The sequence below is a fragment of the Syngnathoides biaculeatus genome, chromosome 8, assembly GCF_019802595.1.
Source record: "Syngnathoides biaculeatus isolate LvHL_M chromosome 8, ASM1980259v1, whole genome shotgun sequence".
NCBI classification, from domain to species: domain Eukaryota; kingdom Metazoa; phylum Chordata; class Actinopteri; order Syngnathiformes; family Syngnathidae; genus Syngnathoides; species Syngnathoides biaculeatus.
The window spans coordinates 26,312,724-26,337,253 of NC_084647.1; the positions used below are offsets into that span (position 1 = coordinate 26,312,724).

Sequence of the window (24,530 nt, forward strand, 5' to 3'; positions counted from 1 at the left end):
GCCACAGCGTGTTTTCAATGGCGAATGTCCGGGGTGACCTCACAGGCAGGAGATGCAGCCAATATGGCGACCACTTGGATGTCGAATGACACTTCCACAACTTTGCGCATGGATGACTCACTCTCCGCTCATATTTATTTTTTCGTATAGACATTTAAGTGAATAATGTTATATGTATTTTACATTACAATATCTAGTTTAGGATGTTTTTGGGATGACACTTGGGCTTTAATACAAAAAGGAAAGGACATTGTATCACGGAGAAGTGAGTAATTGAAGCATTTCAACATGAAGTCACCGTGCCTTGTGGAGTTACAATATGTGGCGGACATTTGTGTGATAAATGACAATACACAAAATAGAATTGGGTTTGTGAAATACACCTTTAAATAATGTAAGCAATTCTTAAAAGTCCCATCATAATGAAAAAAAAAACCCCACCCGTATGCCTCGATTTTATGATGGGCTAAATATATATATATATATAAACATCTAATATGAATAACATCTGAAATTCCTCTGTATTTTTCTCAAAATAAAGGTACCGTATCTCTATCTATTGTTTCATTATACAATAATAACTATACCAAATGAATGATAAGCACACAGATTTGTAGTTGAAAATAAAAGACTTGAACATAGGTATTTCTGTATGGGTGGTTGGACATGTACTCAGACACGTTCCACCCCGCTGCACACCCCAGTGAGTGAGAGGATGCCGTCTGAGGAGAACTAAAACACGAGGCAGGAACAGAGGGGATGTTGTCTTGAAAAGCAGAAATGAAGTGTGTTAAAAGTGCAACTGAGATCTGAACCGCTGTCAAACTCATTATTCACCTCATGTCTCCTGAACGGCGCTCAAACAACGTTCTGAATTTTTTTTTTTTAAACAGACACATTGTGATGAGAGAATGGGAGGAGAGGTACGCTGCATATATTGAGCAGTGTTCAGGAAGGAATCCAAAGGAAAGAGGAAATGATTTTTTTTTCTGTTAAACTCCATACTTCCTTTTCATTGCTTTTCTTTGGTCTCCAGGCCGTGTGACTTGATTTCCAGTGTATGACCGGGCTTGTGAAAGTCGACAACAGCACTGGGAGTTATGAAACAGAGTTTTAACTCTGCATCATCCAAAGAAATCAGACATTCCCCTTGAATGAGTTGGATCGAATATTGATCAAAAATGGCCATTTATGGAAATAAATCAGCTTTTATCTAATAATAACACAGTTTAGTTTAGCTGTTCAATTGAACTACATTTCAACAGCATGTACGAGGGGGAACAGACATTTTTAAACACACCGTGGAAGCTCTGTAATCTAATACAAGAACTGGTATTTATTATCGTGATCATAGCTCACAGTGACGTACCACTGCAGCAGGAGTAGAAGAAGAGGAAGGTTTTCTGCATCATAGCAAAGCCGCACAAAGCAAACTTGAAGAAAATAAATAGGGTTGCATTTTATTTCCTAATTTGTACATAACACAATAGAAAATCAGACGATAGCTTGTTTTTCTGATTTTCAATTTCCAATTTTTAAACAAGGAATGCAAGAAGACTTGTTTCCAACTTTTATTGTTTACATCCATCCATCCATATTCTGTGCCAGTTATCCTCATGAGTGTTGCCGGAGTGCTGGAGCCTATCCCAGCTTTCAACGGGCAGGAGGCGGGGTACACCCTGTACTGGTTTCCAGCCAATCGCAGGGCACATTGACACAGAGAACAGCCACACACACAAACACACCTATGGGCAATTGAAAGTTTCCTATTGATGTTGCATGTTTTTGGGATGTGGGAGAAAACCAGAGTAGCCAAGAAAACCCACGCAGGCACAGGGAGATCATGCAAACTCTGTACAGGTGGGTCCGGAATTGAACCCTCTTCTATCAAAACGGGGTGCTGTGTCTAACAGTAATGAGGAAAAAATGAACTTAATAATAATGTTTTCCGTCCCCACTGCATATCTTGTGAGACCAATCTTTGCCTGTGATCTGTTTTTGGCCACTAGATGACAGAAGAGGGCTCACTTATTATTGGATATCCCTAGTAACTCACATACAATGTTGTAATATGATTGTTGAGGAATATGAATGAGTACACACAGTGATGCTAAATGTAATTTTTCTTTGTAAATGTCACATTTTGCATTTTATTAACTGTGTGTGCATATACTGACCACCAAGTGTACACTTCTCACTGTATCATTTCCCCCCACCCAAACCAAATTAGCATCCTCCCCTTGGCCTTGTCATATCACGGCTTATCCTATATTTATGAAGAATTACACTGTCTGTTACATAACACTAGTATCACCCATTCCACTCCAGGCTCTGTGATTCAACCATAATCATGTATCCGATACTGGACACAAACACAACCTTTAAATGACCTTTCAGCCAGAAGTATTATCTGAAGAAAAAAAATGTATAACCTGATTAGCTTGGAGAGATATAATATTTTGTGCGGGTGAGTCTTTGAACACAAGTCATGAGCGACAGGGAGAGCAGAGGAGTGCTGTGATTTGTGGATAGCATAACATGTCCCATCTCACCAGGGGGTATACTGAAGATCCTTTTCTCATATCTTTATTATGATAAAAGTGCCATTCAAGTCTGTAGATCTGCATGTTATCTTATTACAGCCAGACAACAGGTGCCACTTAATTGCGGTCACGAAACTGCAAAAGAAAGAAATAAACAGCAGCAACAGCTACATTATATAACATTACAATGCATAATTACAATATGCCTAAATAATAAACTAAAATACATAGTAATAGACCATTGCAATCTCAGATTTTTTTCAAATGTTTAATTTTTCGTTAGCTGAGTTTGTTTTCACGAATAATCATTAATGGAGGTTTTTGAATCCATTTGATTTCAGAAATGTAACATTTTTCCAAAATAGTAATTTTCAAATGTATTGCAATTTCATGTCATCTGTTGAAAACAACTGTCTTTATTATCTCGATTCTGATCACAATTTCCTTGTTGTTTTGTTTAATTGAAATTCATTTTTCCTTAACATTCAAACTGTCGAGTGCAGTTTTCCCCAATCTTTATTTAGCTGAGGTACATATTTATTTAAATGTATTTTATTGTACAGTATTTATTTACATTATTAATTGATTTAGGGATTAGAACATTTCATTGTTCTGTTACTACATCACAGACTTAGTTAGATGAACAAATCTGTATTGATTCATATCTATGTAATTAAATGTCATTTTGCCTCTTCCACTAACACTTCCAATTCCATTACTTCATTCAAATTCATTTTGTGCTTGCAGTACTCACCCAAATTTTTCAGGACAACTCATTCTTGAACCTTGAACTCAAAACCCTTTTTTAACTACGGCAATCACCACCACTTTTACACCTGTTGCCAGCAGCATGCCCAATCAATTAGAGTGAGTGAAAACACGATTTAGCGCCTGCTATCTGAGACCTTTGTAAATCAGGCCCCTATGCCAAACAGATTCCTTCTTCAAGAGCGGGTAACATCCCAAAAAACATTCTAAAATAGATATTGTAATAAAAAAAACATATAACAGTATTCACTTCAATGTCTATACGAAAAAAAAAAAGTGAGCGGAGAGCGCGTCATCCATGCACAAATTTGCGCAATTGAGTGTCCCTCGATATCCAAGTGGTCGCCATATTAATCGAGTCATCTGTCCTTGACGTCATCGTCACTTCCGCCATTAAAAACGCGCGGTGCCTGCTACTATGGAAGCCGAACAACAGAGATATTCAGATTTTTCCAATGCCCCTTCTGACACGGAAGCTCTTTTCGAAAAGGACAACACCACACAACCGATTGAAGTTACCGGGGCAATATTACACTATTGTTTCGAGCCATATCCAGATGATATGCCATCATGGCCAAACTGTATCCCGTCCGATCCACTTCCGCGGAGGAGATGAGCTATCGCAGCTAATCGCAACCGGCCGGTGTGGCTTATGACAGAGCCGAGCGGTGCTGCTTTGGGGGGTCTCACGGACGCCACAGTACTCGATGAACACAGTCGAGAGCCGCCCCCGTCGCAAAGCCCGACGCGCAGCCTTCGCGGAAGATGTGACCGCCGGTCGCGGCGCCTCAGCCGGTGTGGCTGAGTTTCGGCCCGCCGTGCTATATAAGGAGGGGGTGGAGCCGAGCTATGTTGCAGGCTGAGTGAGACATTGTTGGCTGGGCGACACGCACATCGACACATTTCATACGCGGTTCTTTTGTTACATTATGAGAGAGACCGATTACGTGGTCTCCCCCAAACTATTTTTTTTTTAGTAGCTGTATACACACCTATCTGTTATTTGGAACCCACGAAGCTCTCGTCCTCTGCACCCGTGCAATCCATTTTTTTCACAACGAACAGGGTTTCTTTCAAACTTATGAAGGGTTATTCCATTCTCCCGAGTGTTCAAGCAATGTCCAGCAATGCAATGAGCCGGCAATTTGGCTAACACGAGGGAACAACGAGCTACCGCCCCGGAGGTAAAACTGATGGAAACAAACGAGTCCACTAGAGAGCGCCTCTGTCTTGTACGTCACTTCCTGCTTCCTCTCGAAAACAAATCCCAGAGAGGATTTTCATGGCGGGAGTTACAAAAATCTCTATACGTCAAAATCATGTTTTGTGGTGAAAAAACACATGGGACCATATTGGCTGTGGGTTTTTCATTAATAATATACCAAAAATCTTCCGTTTGACGACACTTGAGCTTTAAAGGGCCACTGTCATGAAATGGATGATTTTAGTATGTTATTAATGAAAAAAAAAAACGGCAGCCAATATGGGCCCATGTGTTTTTTCACCACAAAACATGATGTTGACGTATATGGGTTTTTGTAGCTCACGCCATGAAAATCCTCTCGAGGAAGTGACGTAAAGTACAGGAGCGCCCCCAAGTGGACTCATTTGTTTCTATTAGTTTTACCTGCGGGAAGGTAGCTCGTTGTTCCTTCGTGTTAGCCAAAATGCCGGCTCGTTGCATTCCTGGACATTGCTTGAACACTCGGGAGGATGGATTTACCCTTGATAAGTTTGCAAGAGAGCCGATTCGTCATGAAAAATGGATTGGACGGGCGCAGAGAAGGAGAGCTTCGTGGGTTCCAAATGACAGGTAAGTAAAAAAAATTGTTTCTCACAACGTAACAAAAGACCCATGTATGTATGACAGGCGTGCTAAATGTGTCGATGTGCGCGTCGGATGGCGTCGGGCTCACCGGCCAAGGCTGCTGGGTCGCCGCGCCAGCGATGGAAGAACTCTCCGGAAAATGCCGCACTCAGCCGCGTGTGACGACAACGCCATATAGCCCCCCGGCTCGACGGTGTTGTTCATCGCGTACTGCGGCAGCTATGGACAACGCCCTAAAGCACCCCGCCTTGGCTCCGTGTAAAGTCACTTCGGCGCCGAAAATGAGCCACACCGGCCGGCTGCGATGAGCCGCGATGGCTCATCTCCGCCGCGGAAGTGGATCGGACGGGGAGGCGGTTTGGCCGTGATCGCATATCATCTGAATATGGCTCGAAACAATAGTGTAATACTGCCCCGGTAACTTCACTCGGTTGTGTGGTGTTCTGCTTTTCGAAAAGAGCTTCCGTGTCAGACCAGGCACGTTTGTCTCCCATAGTTAGGGTGCACCGCGTGTTTTCATTGGCAAATGTCCGGATGACGTCACACAGAGAGGATGCAGCCGATATGGCGACCACTTGGATGTCGTAGAATGACACTTCTGCAACTTTGCGCATGGATGACGCGCTCTCCGCTCATATTTATTATTTTGTATAGACTTTGACGTGAATAATGTTATATTTACTACTGACTCCATTGACAGCTTCCATGTGCTGCTGGATCGTTATTTCAGAACTCCCACCAATTACAACGTGTCACACACCCAGCAACACAACTTCTTCACTGGGTGTGATATCAATGTACTGTATGGATGCCTTCATAGATTTTTCAGTTTTGTTAGGCTTTTAGTCACTGATGTTGTAGTGGTATGGAAGTAAATATGTGCCACCAGGATTTGAATTAAAAATGCCACTGAAAATTTTAGGTTGTGAAATTCAGTGTTATTTCAAAGCGATCACATTTTCAATAGCTGTATTTTAGTAAGCTAATTTGGCATATGAAAAAAATCCAACCTTTAAAATTCAAACGCAATATTTTCAGTCTCCTGAGATTCAACTGGGTACAATTTGCCGTCTGAAATTCACTGTCTAAATTCAGTGTTAAGAAGGCGGGGTTACTTCAACAACACCCAGCCAATCCAGTTACGCTTTCTTAGTCACGTGACGTCACATACTGAAATAGAGCTATTGAAAATGTTTTCACTTTGAAATAACAATGTGAAAATTACAACATAGAATTTTCAGTGGCATTTTTAATTCAAATCCTGGTGGCACACATTTACTTCCATATGGTGGTACACATGCCTGACTTCGGTGTGGGCAGTGTGGGTTCAGTCCCCACTCAGGGACGTGATAAATTTGAATGCATATGGTTGTCTGTCTATATGTGCACAGCGACTGAATGCTGATCAGTGAAGGGTGTAGTCTGCCTTTTGCCTGAAATCAGCTGTTTTTATCATGATGAGGCCGCTCAATAATTTGTGTTGCAAGAAATGCCACATTTGTCAGAAGATCTTCTACACCGCACTTCACTCTATGCCCTCACCTGGAATAATCTCCTTTTTGGCAACATTAAAATTGATCACCAACTCAGAGTTTCATGTGTTTATTTACAGTATTATAGAAAATATTTCAAAACAATTACTGGGAAACCAAAAAAGGTTTGTCCTTTACTCTTTGGTCCAGGTATATACATAAAACAATACAAATGTCAATAAATTGCTCTGTTTTTACATAACTCATTTACATATTTGCTATGTGCTGCATAAACTAAAAAGGATTTAGTATAAATAATTAATGAAAACAAAATAGTAATTGTGAAACAGCTGTAGCAGGGCTTCCAAAGTCTTTTAAAAAGAAATTTATTTAGGACCCACAAAACAAAACAACAAAACAAAACAAAACCCATCATATAGTGTTGTAACATTCACAAAGGCATGACATAACTCCAAATATTCGTCTGTGCCTTTTTAACTTTGAGAAACTCTCAGAGTATGTTATTTTAATAACTAACTAAAAAAGCAAAAACTACATTTATGAAACATTGTCACTTTTTTTCCTACTAGTAAATTCAACCCCATGTTATCGGATATTATTTTAGTAACTAAAAAAGTAAAAGCTACATTTATGAAATATATCACTTTTTTATTCCCCTTGTATGTAGGAAAATGCTCCTAAAATCTTTTGAGAACACACACAATGAAATAAAATACAAATATAATGAGATGTGTCAGAAAAGCTCCAGAATTGTTGTCACATGCTACAAGTTTTCTCCCTTTGCTTGTGGGCCAGATGATCCACCAGGGCGGCGACAAAGCGATCCTGTGATGTTTGCTTCGTTTAGTGTGCGAGAAGAGTCGAAAGTTGTAGCAGGACAACTGTGGCTGCTTCACCATGACAGTGCGGTCGCTTACAATGCCGAGAACATTTAGATCATCTCAAGGGCTCGTAAAGGGGGACTGGTCTTAAAGGCCTGGACGACATCAAGATGACAGGATGACAGAGCTGCGGAGGATATCGGAAGAATCCTACCAGGAGTGTATGAAGGCGTGGCAGAGAAGACTGAATGTGCGTCAGACTACCGAGGAACTACTTTGAGGAAGGAAGCCAAGTTTATTAGCTTGGATTTGATACTACTTTTGTGACATCAGTCCTGGAGCCTTTCGAACACACCTTGTATACTTTATCACTATGTACAGGCTGCTCACTATGTTGAGCGCCAACAATGTGCTGGACAACAAATTGTTAAATGCTGGTGTCCCAGTTTATAGTCTTCGGTTGTGACTCGTGTCACTGCAGTGAATGCAGAATGTCCTGGATCAGAGCAGACAGTTTGATGGAGAAGTCCTCCTGCAAAGAACCACGAGAATATGGAAAACTGGACTGGACTTGCAGTTCGTCCTCTGTTCCCGTGAATAGAGTCTCAATCCTGGCCTGGAAGTCTTGATGCTGGCGTGCTGCATTTTGGCAGAAGCGTTCCACCATGGCACTAAGAGACCGTGTGCTTTCCGATTGATCAGTGAGCTGCACTTTAAGAGTCTCCAAGCTATTCTGTGTCTCCACCTTCAGTGATGTCACTTCCCGTCCTAGCCTAGAACTGAATCCCTGCCAGATATGCGCATTTGCTGCCTCTGCCTCACTCATATCCCCCAGGCGTTCCGTCACCTCTCTGGTTTTAGCCATCAAGTCAGCCAGGATATCAGTTAGCCTGGAGCCGCTCCACTCCAAGGTTTGTTTGATCTGGTGGTGGACAACCGGACCATGCTTGGCCACCGCTGCGTCCGGACCGAGGAGATACAGTCTGAGCCAGTGGCACAGACTGTGAGTGTTGTTGTGGAGTTGCTGGGTGAGCGGGGTCAAGTGTTCCCTCAGGCCGGCCAGGGCGGAGGCCAGGTCAGCCGGGGACGGGGCCAGCATCTGCCTCAGCTCGCCCAGCTCCTGACGCAGACGCGCTCGCAGGCGCTCTGACTCCACGAGGATCTTGTGCCGCGTCTCTTCCGACACTGGGTTCTTGTACTCAGCTTCGTGGTTGTTGAGGCCACCGTCATCTACGAGGCTCTTGTGGATCATACTGTTGGACAAAACCGCTCAGTTTCAGCATGGATGGGCAATGATTATTGCCAAGTTCAGAGTATAAAGGGCAATGGTTTTCCCCTGTGGATTAAACTGCTTGTTTTTGTAACTTTTCAGCCCCAGGAGCATCTGAAGATTTCCATGATGTACTTTACACTATCACGACCAGTCTTATTGCCCGAAAAGTCGTGCTCCGTTTTTCTCATGGTCTTTCACGACAGGTGTCTGTGTGTGTGTGTTGGGGTTGCACTCGAGTTCGGTGCGCAGTTGATGCCAGTACATTCCCTCACAAACACAATCACATTTTGTCAAGCCTTTCTACCGATGAAACGTGAACGCCGGGCAGCTTTGTAGCATGTTTGTGGCCCAAAAAGTGAGTGGACTCAAGCTGTCCTCCTTGGCCTGACTCCAGAGTTGGCATCAGAGCAGCTGCTCACATACCACCACTCAATAAATGTTGGATAATAGTTTTCTGTCAACAACAAATTCACTTATCTGGCTCTTTTAGCATAGCATGCAAAATAGGCCGTTATTCACGTACACACTGCATCGTGCTCTTGCTTTCATTCTCTCTCTCTCTCTCTCTCTCTCTCTCTCTCTCTCTCTCTCTCACACACACACACACACATACACACTCTTTCCATCTCTCTGTCTCTCCCTTTCTCCCTTACACACACACATGTACCGTAAATACTTTACAGACAAGTCCAGCCATCTACAAGAGATTTGTTCAGTCAACAAGGGACTTCAGATCGACCTTTTTGACAGACAAGTTAATACATTAATTCATTGGCTTTCCTCACTGCTTATCCTCACTAGTTTTGCGGGTATTCTGGAGCCTATCCCACAGAATTGTGGAGGAAGGTTACACCTGAAAATGGCTTTCAGCCAGTCACAAGGCGAATGTAAACAAGCAACTATTTGCACTCACATTCACACCTACTACCAATTTAGAGTCTTCACTTAACCCACCATACATGTTTTTGGCATATGGGAAGAAACTGGAGTACCTGGAGAAAAGCCACAGATGCACAGGGAGAACATGCAAACAAGTGAGGCTGCATTTGAACCCAGTTCCTCCGAACTGTGAGGCAGATGTCCTAACTAGTTGTCCACTAGGCCGCTAGACGAGTTCAGTCACGTCATATTCATTAGAGTCTGGGGGGGCCTTTCAGAGAGGATGGGACATTGGAGTGGGGGCACTAACAGTCTTACACAAGCACGCCCAATAGACTGGATGGATTTTATGGTAAAATGCCCTCATTGAGGTTAACTTACTCTGTTTCTTTTAAGAGTTTTGACTTGTAATGAGCCTCATTAGCCTTGAAATCAATCCAGCTTGCCTCCCCGGTGTCACGATGGGCCGGGTAAGCTGCAACAAAATGTTTTCATATAGTTTTTTGCAAATGTTCCAGAGATATTTGACACCACATAGCATTAACATGTAACAATTATATAAAATGAATGCAAAATACACTATATTAAGGGAGATTTTTTTGGAGAAATACCTGAAATTGCCAAGATTGCAAAGGCACAAATGGTGAAGATCACTTTTCCTGAATGCATTTTTTCTTTTCTGCAGAGGGTAGAATACGTTAACTTGATATATATTGTCTTCATACATTCTGTATTGTTAGTCAAAGAAATACAGAGAAACAGTCGGTAGTCATTACCTGAGCTTCAGGGGTCTATAGAGCGACTTCTTCGCAGGGTCAGCTTTTTGAAGGATGGTGTTATCAGCTTGTGTCAACAGTCAACACGTGGAGAGTCTCGCACACATAAGAGAGAACAACATGTACACAACACACATATGAACACACAAACACAGACGAGTCATTATCCAACTTTTGTTTTATGGATAGATATTCATTGAAGGCAATGAGGTCATGCAACTTCCAGCTAAAAATCCTTCAATTCTATGATGAGCATGAAGATAAAACAAGAATTCATCAAGTCTAATATTATGGATTGACTACACGGGTATTGTCCATTTGATAATGGACAAATGAAAAAAATGGAAGTTGTGCAAAATAGCTTCAACAATAAGTTGTCCACAGTCAGGTTTTGTACACCAAACGGCAACATGCATTCTCATTGGAGTCACAGCAAAATAGTCCAGTCCTGCATCTTCACCTCCGCTGTACATGCCGATGTCTTAAGTAAGCAGGTAAACAAATTCAGTTGTTTTTCTAGACTGCCGGTCACAAGGGTATCACTTAGCCGATTTATTTGTATTGTTGTTTTTCTTGGTCGGAGCGGATGCGTCTCGTAATGGAAATTGCCATTTGCCCTAAAGTGGTTGGCTAAACAGTCAGGATGCTTCACAATATTTTAAAAATCGCTTGAGCAAAAAGAGAAAATAAATCAATGAACAATGACGGTTATGTTCAAGGACTTTTCACCTTTTGCACAAATATAACGTCCATTAAATGTTCTGCCGGAAGAGATGCGGTGCGCAAATGGACATAACTTGAGTAAGTAGGTGAAAGGGGATTCTTCGGTAAACTACAACTCGTCATCGCAAAGTCATAGTCCACGGCTGCCGGGATGAACCATCTAGGTTAAAGCAATGCTCCAAAGTCTGGTCCACACATAACAACAGATATGCACACCACATTCATGTACATTAAAGTATCACTACTATCGGCTTTCTGGGTGTCAATTGTACACAACACACATACTAATGATATTGTTGGGGAAAAAAAACTCTCAAATCTTTATCCTTCTTTAAAAAAAAAAGTTTCTGCAATGAACACAAAGTCATTGGAATATGGAGCAAAGGGTATTAACCTGATCTTTGTTATTTTATCCACTCACGGGGAATACAGTCACTGCCGCCTGTTTGCAGGTCAAATCATTCTGTGAAAAACATCTCTGTGGAAAAAAAAAAAATGTTTTTTTTCCAACTGAAAGCAGAGTAGAGTTTCCATTAGTTACAACTTCACACTTTGTACAGATAAAGAAAACCTCTTGACGCAAAAACATACTGATGTCAACAGCGCAAACCTTTACTGTGGTGTCACTATTAGGTTAATAAACATGATGGAAAAATAAAAAAAAATGCAATTCTTTTAATGCAAGCCATAAAGGACTTAATGGGGCCTGAATAGAATATTACCCAGACTGCAGGCTAGAATGTAGCAAGGAAATTTTTAATTTGAAAAGAACCCAATGTGGCATAATTTTATATTAGGTGGAAATAGTTGACTTACACATTAATGCATTTGACCCCACAGACCACTTCCAGTCAACTAAGTGTGATGGTACTGAATTATTGGAGTAATATTGTCCTTATATTATGCTCAAAATAAACAACATAGAATAATATAACTTGTAGTTAGCGTGTCTGCCTTTGAGATTTAGTGTTGAAATCTCAGCTTTCTGTGCGGAGTTTGTAGGTTTTTATGGCTTTTGTGGGTTTTCTCAGGAGTAAGTATAACAAAGTACAAAAGACAAGAAGAACAAACATTTTGGGAGATCACCGATCAAATTTCTGACAAATAGTGACCAACCAAGGAAGAGAGACTTAAGTGGAACAACATCCATCCATCCTTCCAGTCTCCTTACCACTTATCCTTATTCTGATCACGGCCATGCTGGAGCCTATTCCGGCTAACTCTTGTCAAGAGGTGGGGTTTGGTGGGGGACCTGAACTGGTTGTCAGCTAATTGCGGGACACAAACAAACAAACAACAATTCACACTCACATCTGCGGGCAATTTGGTGTTTACAATGTCAATTAACAAACCAGGGAGGTTTTTGGGAGCTGAGAGCAAATCTGAGGGGAAAACCCAGAGTATAAAAAGTATCCAACGAGAAGTCGTATTCAATTTAATGCCGCCTATCAAACAACGAAGACAAAGGAACAATCTGGCATCTTTCTGCGGTCACAGAGATTAAAGTTCACAATTGAAAAACAAAAAACACATATCAGACACTTTTTGTTGTATTAGTGGTGGCGGTGGTGGGGAATCATTTTAACTGCAAAGCATGTGAAATCAAACATCAAAATGGTCAAAAAATTGAGTAATTTTTTAAGCTTCCAGACACAGTGGGCGGGTCGCTGAGAGCTCTGACAATCCTTACATGGAAGCTACTTCCTTGTCTCATGGCACATAAGCGGAATTCAATTCTTCTTCTTCTTCTTTCGGCTTGTCTTGTTAGGGGTCGCCGCAGTGTATCATCTTTTTCCATCTAAGCCTAACTCGTGCATCTTCTTCTCTAACACCCACTGTCCTCATGTTCTCCCTCACAACATCCATCAACCTTTTCTTTGGTTTTCTTCTCGCTCTTTTGCCTGGTAGCTCCATCCTCAGCACCCTTCTAGTAATATAGTCACTTTCTCGCCTCTGGACATGTCCAAACCATCAAAGTCTGCTCTCTCTTACCTTGTCTCCAAAACATCCAACTTTGGCTGTCCCTCTAATGAGCTCATTTGTAATCCTATCCAACCTGTTCACACCAAGCGAGAACCTCAACATCTTCATTTCTGCTACCTCAAATTCTGCTTCCTGTTGTTTCTTCAGTGCCACCGTCTCTAATCCGTACATCATGGCCAGCCTCACCAATGTTTTATAAATTTTGCCCTTCATCCTGGCGGATACTCTTCTGTCACATCGAACACCAGACACCTTCCGCCAACTGTTCCAACCTGCTTGGACCCGTTTCTTCACTTCCTTACCACACTCACCATTGCTCTGGATTGTTGACCCTAAATATTTGAAGTCGTCCACCCTCGCTATCTCTTCTCCCTGTAGGCTCACTCTTCCACCTCCGCCCCTCTCATTCACGCACATATACTCTGTTTTACTACGGCTAATCTTCATTCTTCCTCTTTCCAGTGCATACCTCCATCTTTCTAACTGTTCCTCCGCCTGTTCCCTGCTTTCACTGCAGATCACAATATCATCTGCGAACGTCATGGTCCAAGGGGAATCCAGTCTAACTTCATCTGTCAGCCTATCCATTACTACCGCAAACAGGAAGGGGCTCATTGTGGAACCCTGATGCAGTCCCAATAACCGAATTCAATACAGTATATATATTATTTGTATCATATATACATATTTATTGTATTTAGAAATAAAGGTGATTTTTGTTTCGTTGTCTTGAACTGAAGACTGACTCCGATGAGGACGGGCAGGATCGAAAATGGATGGACGAAGGCTTGATTTGTTGGTTGGAGCCAGTGCACCATTTCAGAAAAAATACAGAAACAAGTCGTCAAGCAAATCCACATGCCAAATCATTAATCAGTTTTAGTCGCACGGAGAAGAACAAATCAAGCAATGTGATACGTTCTATTTTGCGTATGCTCTGTCACTGTCACCTTACCTCTGAGGTCCAATAAATCATTCAGCATGCTAAAGAAAAGTCACGCAGCCGAAACAGCAGCTCACTTCTTCCCTGCGGTTCATATTAACGGAAACTTTGGGCCTAAGCGCAGAGCTGCAACTCACAGGGTGTATACCTTTAAATGTGGAATGTTACAGTCATGCTAGGAGGATGCCGTGAAAATCTCACGAGGCGTCTTTGGCGGCTGTTTGTTCCCGTTACTCTGCATCTTGTTTACGGGGGAAACATCAGCCAACACGTCCAAGAGGGGCCATCCTGTCCACCAGGTATGTACAAATATACTTTATCTTTTTTACGAGAGGTGAGAAAATATTAGCCTGTTCTTTAATATGGCATACATATTACATTCTCAAGAGTCCAATAATATATGTTGCATTAATTTAGGGGTATGTATTCATTTTTGGGAGATTTAGCCATTTTATTGAAGAATTGGTTCATTCATTTATTTTAGTTAATACAATAAAAAAAGTAAAATAAAAAAAATGTAGATATACGTTCAAAATGTTTTTTTTTGCGTTGAGCTAATTATAAATAATATTGGTTTTGTTAAATGTAATTATAAATAAATTAATTGTTTATATCATTACAATTATATTAGATTCTAAATACATTATATACTTATTTTTTTATTATTGAACAAACTTTTTAAATACATATTTTACCAACATATTCCATCTGATTTCTTTTACCTCATCGACAAGTGACCTGGCCCATCTGACCTTAACAAAATAAAAAACAAATGCGGTTTATGTATCCAAATATTTGCCTTCCTCTTTACTCTATACTATATTAAAAACCCTGTAAAGTGAGTTGGGGATTTATTTCTAATTACATCATAAATATTTGAAGATAAAGACAAGGCAAAGACTGAGGGCCATGTCACACTCTGCTGTAGAGATAAAAAGTTAAACTATTTTTCACCCTTTGGGTTTTCCAGATTTTGGGGGGAGTGGTGAAAAGGGGAACATGTGATGTACTGTAGTTTGGATTCTGGCTTGAGTTTCCCCTGCCAATCTGTACAGTACAAGAACTTGAATGTTTTTGTTTCATATTTATTTATTCATTAAGCTGGCTCTGACAGCCATTGTGTGGAGCAAGACTTTGCACTGGCCCTACAGCAACCTGGTAGGCTACAGCATATTATTTTATTTTTTGCGGCCCAAACATGTACAGATGTTGTAAGTATTTACAGAGGGCTTTGCAGTTCTTCAACAATGCGTCTTCATACAACTGACAACAAGGGTTTCCAAAATTAGCATGAACAGTTACAAGTGTTTGAAATGCACTAGCAGGTGCATAAGTATCCATGTGGCTCCTTTGAAGCTGGTACCTGTCACGACCCATCGGAACGGAGGTAGGACCCAAATCCAGGAGGACACGGGAGACGCAGAGGTAATTCGGGAAAAAGGTTTATTAATCCAAGGTCAGGGATCGGGCAGGCAGTCAGGTGCAGAAGTGGTAATCAGGACGTCGGGCGTAGAGGGCAGGTCAGCGGGCAGGCAGGAGTCGGTACACGGGAGAACGATAAAAGCAGGGAGGAGTATCAAGGGAGTCAGGCTTACGGGGTTGGTCAGAGAACAGGCGAAGGTTGGTACACACGAGTTGACGATCAGGGATACGGGAGTGCTGGAACAGGGCATGAACCTCAACGATCTGGTGGAGGACCAGTCGTCACCGGGTCCTATAAGTACCGGACGTAATCAGCCGAAACAAAGTGCGGGTGTGTGCCAACTAATTGGCTGGCCACGCCCAGCCTGGGCAGGATGCCAGGAGCATGACAATACCTGACTGGGCGACTGTCGTATCCGCACACCGGCAATTAAGAAGATGCCCCTCATGGAATTCCATGCACATGCTCGGCTAAGGCTGTTCTGCATGTCAACGTAATGCTGACGTCTAGTTGATCGCAGGGCAAGATGACGTTGCCATCGTCCGGGCCGGAAGGGGCAAGCGGCCCACTAGCTTATGTCTGACCTATATGGAAGGGTCACAATATCAGATAGAGCTTTCAATTTGATGCAGTGCAATTGTATGCCAAAACCCTTCTGAGAGACTCAATCGAAACTAAGCTTTTGTTTCTGATAATTGTGTGCCTAATGTGCATGTATGTGAAACGACAGTTGTAAAAAAAAAAAAAAAAAAGCTTTTGTTTCCATCAGGTTTTTACTGCCTGCAGGGTAGTAGCATCCCACTGCCTTGTCCTAGGGGAACTTACGGGCCGGCCGCAGACAGTGTATCCGTGGACAGCTGTATAAAGTGCCCTCCTCACCATTACTGTCCCAGACCGGGTCTGTCTGCATCACTCCCATGTGGACCTGTGGCTCAGCAGCCCCTGTCTGGCCAGGACACCTGTGTCTGCCCGGGACAGGGACAGAACTTCCAGGTAAGCAAAAGGATGCCGATGTCTCCTAAGCTCCTCTATTCATTCTCAACCCAACTCTCACCTTTCAGCATTTGCTATCATTTGAGTGTTTTGTTTTAAGAGAGCACAGAGAGACACAGCAAAGAAACCTGAGCAATCAGTAGCATCATGCTGAAAGAGGTTTAGATCAGGTTTCCACACAGCAGGGTCTTGTTTCCTGTCTCAATTTTGCATGCAAGGAAAATTGGATTTGACTATATAAGGTGTCCATCGCTCCATTTTCCAAGCCTCTTATCCTCACAAGGAGAGCGGAAGTGCTGGAGCCTATCCCGGTTTACTTCGGGCAAAAGGGGGACAACACCCATAACTGGTTGCCAGTCAGACAGAGGGCACATATCAACGCCGTCACTGACATGTCTGAAAAACAGCATTTCAAGTAAACTGACTAAGTTTAGCTTTTGAGAGAAATATAACTTAAGTTTTGCTACAAGAGGCTGTTTCAGTTTGCGATCAAATGTGTTTGACTTTGTAGATGCGTTCCTAACAAAACCTTTATTGTCGCTTGGTTGTTAAATTACTTAATAATAGAGTCCAAATATTGAGCCGATTTTTTTTCATCTGTCAGCATGGGTCAGCGTAGCATAGCATTGCAGATTCTAACTTTTAGGAATTGTAGTTCCAGTTATATAACAGAACCCCATCGACTTTTCTGCAGAGGAGCGACGGGCAGTGCCAATGTACACTTGACTATCAAGCGACCCAAAGCGAAGATGTGTGTGTGCACAAAGTTTACAGCATCTGCAGGGATGGGAAAACACGCACTCAAAACGGAGACTGTCTGGACCGACAGGAGTGGTCACTTCACTGCAGGACACAGGTCGTGTGATAACACACACACACACACACACACACACACACACACACACACACACACACACACACACACAGATATAGTACATGAATGTAAAAAAAGTGGAGCAAAGGTAAAATATAGAATTTCCCTTTTGAGATGAAACGCATCCTCCATAAAATATGTTAGAAGCTGTTTGGAACTACAACAAAAAATGCAACATTTGCCCTTCCATCCCCACATCCCCGCCGTTACATGCAATGCATCTGGAAATGATTTGCTGCACTACACTTTTTCCCCCACAATTATGTGATAGCCTCAATACCACATGGAATAAATGAAACTGACCACTGATGGACATGCCATGTTTGTGGCATCATACTCAAAAAATACCTGAAGCTGTTATTCCTGCCCCAAGGGTATCAAAAATACTTTACTTTTACTTTCCGGATACGCTGTATGTCTTTTAATATCTCATAATATCTCCCAGTATTACCATTACTTTCTGCGACTGTCACCCACACAGTGCAAATAACCCTTCACCCAGTTACCAAGTAAACCCTCCACACTGCTGTGAAGACTAAATGATTTTTTTTTTTTTTTTTACTACAAACGAAGAGATAATATGCATCTAAATCACTTCCTCTCTTCTCCAGGTGTGTCCATCTGCAGAAGACTACGAGGGCTACGACGGAGAGCTGGGTCTGTGTGTGTGCACAGAACCCCCTGGGAGAGCTGCGTGTGGGGGCCTATGCAGGAAAAGGCCTACTACTGAATTAAAGCTCCGATGCAGGTCCAAAGGAAAACTGGAACTGGTTTTGCGTTTTGACAGTCAGGTGGGCAAAAGGCAGTTGAATGAATTGTTTGAGCTGGCCAGACAGCACGCAGAAAACTTTCATGACAATTTTGTCAACGTTTACAACAGGTTTCCCTCTTGTCTTGTTAACCTACGGATGCCAGCAGGTATTGTTGTGTGTGTGCAGGTCTCAGTGGTCTCTGGCATGGTTCTGGAGAGGCTCTTTAAACTGTGGGACCCCCACGGGAGCCTGCACTGCGCCAGCCATCTAATCGCCTCACGCCCTGTCTACATTGTTCAGACAAGCAGTTGGGGACACACACGCAAACACTTCAGCTCATTGTCGTTTTTCTTTATGCGTCTATCAAGTTCTCCATTGTCGTCACGCTCTGTCTCCACGCAGAAGCGGGCTTCCTCGGCCTCCTCGATGGCCGCATCCCGGAGGAACTTCAGCAACTGTTTTTGTTGCTCAACGAGCTGCAGGAGGCTCCGAGCCAACATGGTTTAACCCAGCAAAACACTTTGCGATTGATATTATTATCATTCTTATTATTAAAACAGTAGTGCTCACTCTGGCGAGTTCCCAGCTCTAATCATGTATTCAGTTTTTTTATTATCCTTCATTGCCTCCATACTTCTTGATTGTGTGGCTTTAAGATAGGCAGTCACTACTTGTAACTCAGTTTTATTTATAGCACATTTTAAAAATAACCACAGCTGAAAGAAATCACTGTGCATACATAAAGCTTGACCACAAAACATGAGACAATGGGACAAAATATAGTGAAAAACAACAATGACAGATATGATAAATAAATAAAAAAAGAGAGACTAAAAGGCTGTAATCTGGTGCTGCAACATGGAGTAAAAATAGGTTTTCCAAGAGTTTTCTTTTTTTTTTTAATGGACAGCAAAGTTATTCATCTAATGTGCACTTTGAGGTCACTCAATAGTTTGGTACCAGCCAAAGAAAAAACAACAATACTCTAAAACGGGAAGCATTCGGGATGAGTCAAATTTTTTGCACCCTTAACATGAGAACCAGAGGTCCCCGACCTTTTGTAAACCGAGAGTTGCTTCTTGGGTACTGATTAATACAAAGGGCTACCAGTTTGAAATGGCTTCTCAACACATTTTGTGAATGCACTGATCATATACATGCACTGTGCAAATCTCTGCCAGTGTTCACATTTACAAATGATCACTTTGACAACATTCCTTGAAAATGACAATATCCCATAATGAGTCATTTTCCAGAACAGGTCTGTGGCCTCCTCATGGGTGCTACTTGGTACCTGTAGGCACCACTTTCGTCCTCTAATTCTCTCAATGTTATACTTTATAGTAAGGTGTACTTACTGTGTCCAATGAGTATAAGTATCCGTAGCACTGAGTCAAGGTCTCTCATACTCTTTGTTGAAGCTTCTGCACTTCAGTGGGATACGCATCTATTAAAAAATATTAGCAGTGGTGGTGGCAGCACACATAAGACTAATAAGGAAGAATCAAAGACAAGAACCACTGGAATTCTCAACCCAACATTATGTCTCCACCTGGGTGATGTTCTCCTGTTCACTGTCACCCCTCGTTACTATCCTCAATATGATATGTAAGTGACTGACACCGTGGGACGGGCCTCTTTGCAAAATCAAGCTTGATTCTTTATCTTCATTGTTTGTTAGTGACAACCTGTACAACACAAACAGTGACTTTGACTGGGGTACATTGAGAAGACTAAAAGAGGAGCTCAGTCTGTCGTGGACACCTCCCAGCTTCTTTTCCGTTATCTTTAACCAGGCTGGAGTGCATGTTTTTAGACTAAACAGCCATCACTATAAACGTATGGTAAGCGAATGTGGCGTGGAATTGCGTGTTTGGTTGTTGTTATATGACAGAAACAATGCAATAGGCACAGTGCAGCGGTCTTGTCGTGAGCGCATCTGCCTCACAATTATGAGTCGTGTGCATTCAATCTTGGGTTTTGAGTTTGTATGTTCTCCCCATGCTTGCCGCCAGTTCTAATGATTTGCCCTCCACTGTTATCCCTCACCAGTATGTGCGGGTGATGCCTGCGGGTGGCCAGTGTTACGACCCGGGGCCCTTCTTCGCAACGACTCCACGTCACATGACCAGATTGGGCATCAGGAGGAGAAGAAACCTCTTGCTCCGTCCCGACTGGCTGGTGACAGGAGGACTTCTGTTTGGAGCTGTGCTCATCTTGTGTTTATGCGTCACAGTCATGGTTGGTGAACTACTCACAAAATGTTAGGGATATTCGGCTTCGTGGTGAAATTGCAGGATGACCCTTAATGACCGAATGAATTTTGCCATTCTGAAATGTTGTACAGCAAGTATTGAAACACTGAACTGACAGACATATTCATTTAGATGTTAATCATGACTTGTCATGTTTCCTCATTGTGCATGTAGCGCCTCTCTAGTATAAAATACTTCAACGAGGTAGCCCCCCGAGTTCTTTCCTCACTCCAAAGTAGGAAACTAATAAATTAACTCAGTGGTAATTACTCGAAATGTCTATTGCCACTTTACTCTTTACTTGTGCATTTAATTCCCTATCAAAAAGTCTCTGAAATAATGTTTCCCTTATGAGTAAAGGTTAACTAATGTAGATAACCCAGCTATCATATAAACTCCCCACTTCTGTCTTGCAGATAGTCAATTAATACACCTGGTTATGTGACAAAAAGTGTGAACATTTAATCACAAAATAAAGGTTAGAAAAGCAAATCTCTTTACTCAACAAACAGTCATTCAGTAAATAAATAGAACAAAACAAGTACAGACTGCACACATGGCTAGGCTAACCTAAACTAAGGGCCCAAGCAAAACTGAATCTAGCCGGCGAAGCAAACAAAATTCAAACCCCAATATCACTGCGGTGCTTTCCCAGGCAGTAGTGAAGAAAGGTGAAGCTGTTTTTTTCCAGCGTGAGCTCGACGCTAGCGCCCTTGTCTTCTCCCTCGTGGTCCAACACACAAGCCTTGCTAGCTAGCGTTAGCTGGTAGCTAGCGCCCAAGCCAAGTCCCATGCATGCACTGAGCCCCTGTGGTAGCGGCTAACCCCACCACGTTACGGTGTGATTTGAGTAGTCCACTCAAACGACACACTATCACAGTTATACTTTCAACAGCCCTTGTCGAACACGTTGATCACTTTTGATAAATGTCCACCGTTCACTTTCTTTGTCCTTTTTCACAACCACCTCTCCCGGTCAACACCGGACCACAACGATAGAGAGAGATCTGAGAGCAGCAGAGAGAGAGCGAGAGAGGACTCTAGATCTCTCTCTATCTGCTCTCTCTCTATCTCTCTCTCTCCTCTCTCTCTCTCTCTCTCTTCTCTCTCTCTCTCTCTCTCTCTCTCTCTCTCTCTCTCTCTCTCTCTCTCTCTCTCTAAACCCAAGTTACCACAGTTTAACAGATATTCCACCACATTGCATAAAGAAAACCTATAACATAATTGACCCCTCCGTACAGGGCACTTAACCACGCCTCCTGAAGTGACGTCACGCCACGTGCGCTGACGTAAGACAAACAGTAAAAATGGCAAATACAATACAATACATTCTGAACTGAGACAGACTCTATGCTTCTGATTTCATTCAAATCAACGATATATTATAGATTCTAAATACAATACATTCTTAACTGAGAGAGACGCCATGCTTCTCATTTCATTCAATCATTCACACGTAGCAATGTTATGCTAGTGGAGAACGTCTCATTCATTTATACGAGACATGGATTAAAAATCAAATTTAGGGCATATCTTCGTGCAAACACAGTCTGGTTAAGCTTCGGCCGCGAGCCAGCAAGAAATCAATACGTTTATGCAGTCCGATCATCGCTAAATATCGCTCAACAAAGAATAAGTGTGTCAATCGTTCACACGTAGCAGTGTTGTGCTAGCGGAGAACGTCTCATTCATTTATACGAGACGTGGTTTAAAAATCAAATTTAGGGCATATCTTCGTGCAAACACAGTCTGGTTAAGCTTCGGCCGCGAGCCAGCAAGAAATCAATACGTTTGTGCAGTCCGATCATCGCTAAATATCGCTCAACAAAGAATAAGTGTGTCAATCGTTCACACGCAGCAGTGTTATGCTAGCGAAGAACTTCAAATTCATTTATACGAGACATCTATTGAAAATCAAATATAGGGCATACCTTCGTGCAAACATCTGTTCCGGTTGATATTAGATGGATTTAGTTGATGATGCAGTCTTCCACAAAGTTTGATCCATCAAAGGCATTTTTCGTACTGGGTTTTCGGTTTTGGAAAGGGTACGAATCGAACTCCACCAACTAGCCTTTCAGGATACCTGTCGTCACTATTACAAAGTCCGTCACTACACCTCTTAACCATATTTTTTGTTAAATAACCCAAATACGCGATAAAACGCTAAATAAACCTATACTGGACCATGCAATGTTGTCTGAGAAAATGGCGGGAGCAAAAACGGGCTTTGGTTTATGCAGATCTCTGGCCTCTGATTGGTCAGTGACGCGGATTGCGCAATATCCACGGAGGGGTCAATTGCTACTTATTATACTGAACTTTCACCTGCACGAATTTTTAACTGGGTTACATGCAGCCCGCGTGTGTCCCATCGTGTAGTTGTGTAGTGTAGTCTGTAGTGTGCATACTGTAAATGTACATTGTCAACTTGAAAAAAAAACAGCTCAAGAAAAAACAAAAAACAAAGCTGAATATCTCTAATTTCGTGAGAAGTGTATAAGGATCAGGCAATCTGTGTTTCCAAGCTAACCATTCTTGGTAACAAGTCCAACTCGTGTTTCAGATCCTTTTCCACGAGTATGGTTGGCCAGAGAAGAAGCCAATCAGAGCACAGTATCACTCGCGGCAGAGGGCCTATCACATGGAGGATTATGCATCAAAGGGTTCAAGGCTGATCTCACAAATGAAGATTCACAGAAAACCACAAGGGACAATGACGCTGAGCTCCTTTCAACATGGTACGCAGAAACCCCCCTGGCCCCGCACCTCCAAACACACACACTTAAACATGTAACTCAACCTCTACTCCGTGTGCACGTGCAACAGACGCACAGAATGTTCACGTATGAACATTGTGTCCGCACGTACCGGAAGTTAATTGCCCACTTTTCCAGCAACTTGCATAACAAAGTCACTCAAAGGGTGTTTGGTGGTCCCACCCAGCCAATTACAGCTTAAAATGATTCTGTTGTGCACTCATGGTCGCGTGCAACGATTGGGAGAAATATTCAGTGCAATATAATCACAAAATATATTTTTTTATCCTTCCTACTTGTGAGTTACTTTATTTTTTTGCTTGGTTTTCACATGCAGGTCAGAATATAAAAAGAAAAAAATATATGATATAACAATGATGACTTCCCATTATTTAAAATAAAAAAAATACCTTGGAATTTAGTTATTATATTGAACCAATTATCTTACCATTCCAACTTTGAATGTGCACTATGTATTGAACTCTAATAGACAAATTTCAAAATAGCCCCACTGAAATGAATTAATTTATGTTGATAGCAACCTCATTAAATCCATTCTTAAAAATAAAAGTACCTTGAGTAAAATGATGCCTTTTCTGCAACAAATTTAAACACTCATTGACACTCATTATATACACTCACTGTGTATGTAATTTTGTTAAAAATCTAATAATGTTGTTTTTGTTTTTGCAACAATGTACTTCCTATTCTGCTGAGCTAATAATGGGCTTTTCTCAATCCAAATAGTACTACAAGTATTATATATATTTTTTCAACTTGCTTGACTTCTTCCACAAGAAAAATAAACGCAAGATCATGGATCATAAAGCAATGAAATCACAGTTGTGAAGCATCTTTTGCTTTGATTCGTCACAGGAGATTTGTACGTGGGGATAATTATGAATTGTTTCATTTTTTTGCAATTTCTTTTTCTTTCTTTCTTGTTTTTCTTTTCCCCTAACATGCTTATGCAATTACATGTCTGCCCAAATCGTAATTTCTAGTTAGCCTTGAGTGAAGTGGACCTGTTTGCTTTTGTACTGGCACAGATTCGTCAGAGGAGTTCTGGGACTATGAGCACCAGGTGGACCTGGAAGCCTTCAGCAGCAACACTTTCTACAACCTGCTGCTCAAACACAGCGTGTCAGTCACTGCTCGTCTGGGGCAGCTCACCACTGAGGTATCCACATTTACTCTACACATAGTGTACTGTGGTCCCTTGATATACTGTATGACCATCTTGACATATGTGTTTTTAAAGGTACAAGTCGCTGCTTTTATGATTTTTTTTAATTTAGTCTTTATATACCATCAAAAATTTGAGATACAAAAGGTGACAAACTTTATAATATCCGGCCGCTCTCAATTCACATTGGTTTCTTTGCAGTAGAAGGACAATTTTAGTTGCAATGTGCCTTTAAGATGGTTTGCCAAGAGCCAAAAC

General features: G+C 41.9%; 3 protein-coding genes across 13 annotated transcripts in view; 2 read left to right on the top strand and 1 right to left on the bottom strand.

Moving 5' to 3' along the window:
- The window catches only part of LOC133505158 (uncharacterized), a 39,475-nt gene extending 20,746 nt beyond the window's left edge, over window positions 1-18,729 (top strand). For 3 of the 4 annotated variants that reach the window (XM_061828147.1, XM_061828149.1, XM_061828146.1), the window contains 5 exons: window positions 14,201-14,329; window positions 16,223-16,446; window positions 17,141-17,302; window positions 17,932-18,111; window positions 18,259-18,625. In XM_061828147.1, coding sequence (XP_061684131.1) covers window positions 14,201-14,329; window positions 16,223-16,446; window positions 17,141-17,302; window positions 17,932-18,111; window positions 18,259-18,579 — 1,016 coding nt within the window. In that variant the 3' untranslated portion in view covers window positions 18,580-18,625. Of the gene's footprint in view, window positions 1-14,200; window positions 14,330-16,222; window positions 16,447-17,140; window positions 17,303-17,931; window positions 18,112-18,258 lie in introns of all 4 variants that reach the window. The other variant, XM_061828148.1, reaches the window with a different exon arrangement.
- On the bottom strand, window positions 6,825-21,300 carry zgc:162608 (uncharacterized protein LOC100037332 homolog). The gene is made up of 7 exons (XM_061828150.1): window positions 20,956-21,300; window positions 12,276-12,372; window positions 11,499-11,582; window positions 10,382-10,477; window positions 10,217-10,284; window positions 9,987-10,080; window positions 6,825-8,706 (listed from the first exon to the last, which is right to left on the bottom strand). The coding sequence occupies exons 5-7, from the start codon at window positions 10,272-10,274 to the stop codon at window positions 7,926-7,928; spliced, it is 933 nt and encodes a 310-aa protein (XP_061684134.1). The 5' UTR covers window positions 10,275-10,284; window positions 10,382-10,477; window positions 11,499-11,582; window positions 12,276-12,372; window positions 20,956-21,300; the 3' UTR covers window positions 6,825-7,925.
- si:dkey-103g5.4 (uncharacterized) overlaps window positions 18,728-24,530 on the top strand; it is a 28,741-nt gene continuing 22,938 nt past the window's right edge. For 4 of the 8 annotated variants that reach the window (XR_009796160.1, XM_061828140.1, XM_061828142.1 and 1 more), the window contains exons 1-3: window positions 18,730-20,313; window positions 22,894-23,068; window positions 24,136-24,266. Coding sequence is in view for 7 of the 8 variants with exons in the window: in XM_061828140.1 (XP_061684124.1) it covers window positions 20,074-20,313; window positions 22,894-23,068; window positions 24,136-24,266 (546 nt within the window). In the remaining variant the exon portion in view is untranslated. Of the gene's footprint in view, window positions 20,314-22,893; window positions 23,069-23,260; window positions 23,424-24,135; window positions 24,267-24,530 lie in introns of those variants that run through there. The other 4 variants (XM_061828136.1, XM_061828137.1, XM_061828138.1 and 1 more) reach the window with 3 other exon arrangements.

Coding starts and splice junctions, on each gene's coding strand:
- zgc:162608 (XM_061828150.1), bottom strand. CDS start 10,274: ATGCATTCAGGAAAAGTGATCTTCACCATTTGTGCCTTTGCAATCTTG. Junction 10,081..10,216: donor TGCAATCTTGGCAATTTCAG/GTATTTCTCCAA, acceptor ATTTTGTTGCAG/CTTACCCGGCCCATCGTGAC. Junction 8,707..9,986: donor AAACTCTTAAAAGAAACAGA/GTAAGTTAACCT, acceptor TTTGTCCAACAG/TATGATCCACAAGAGCCTCG.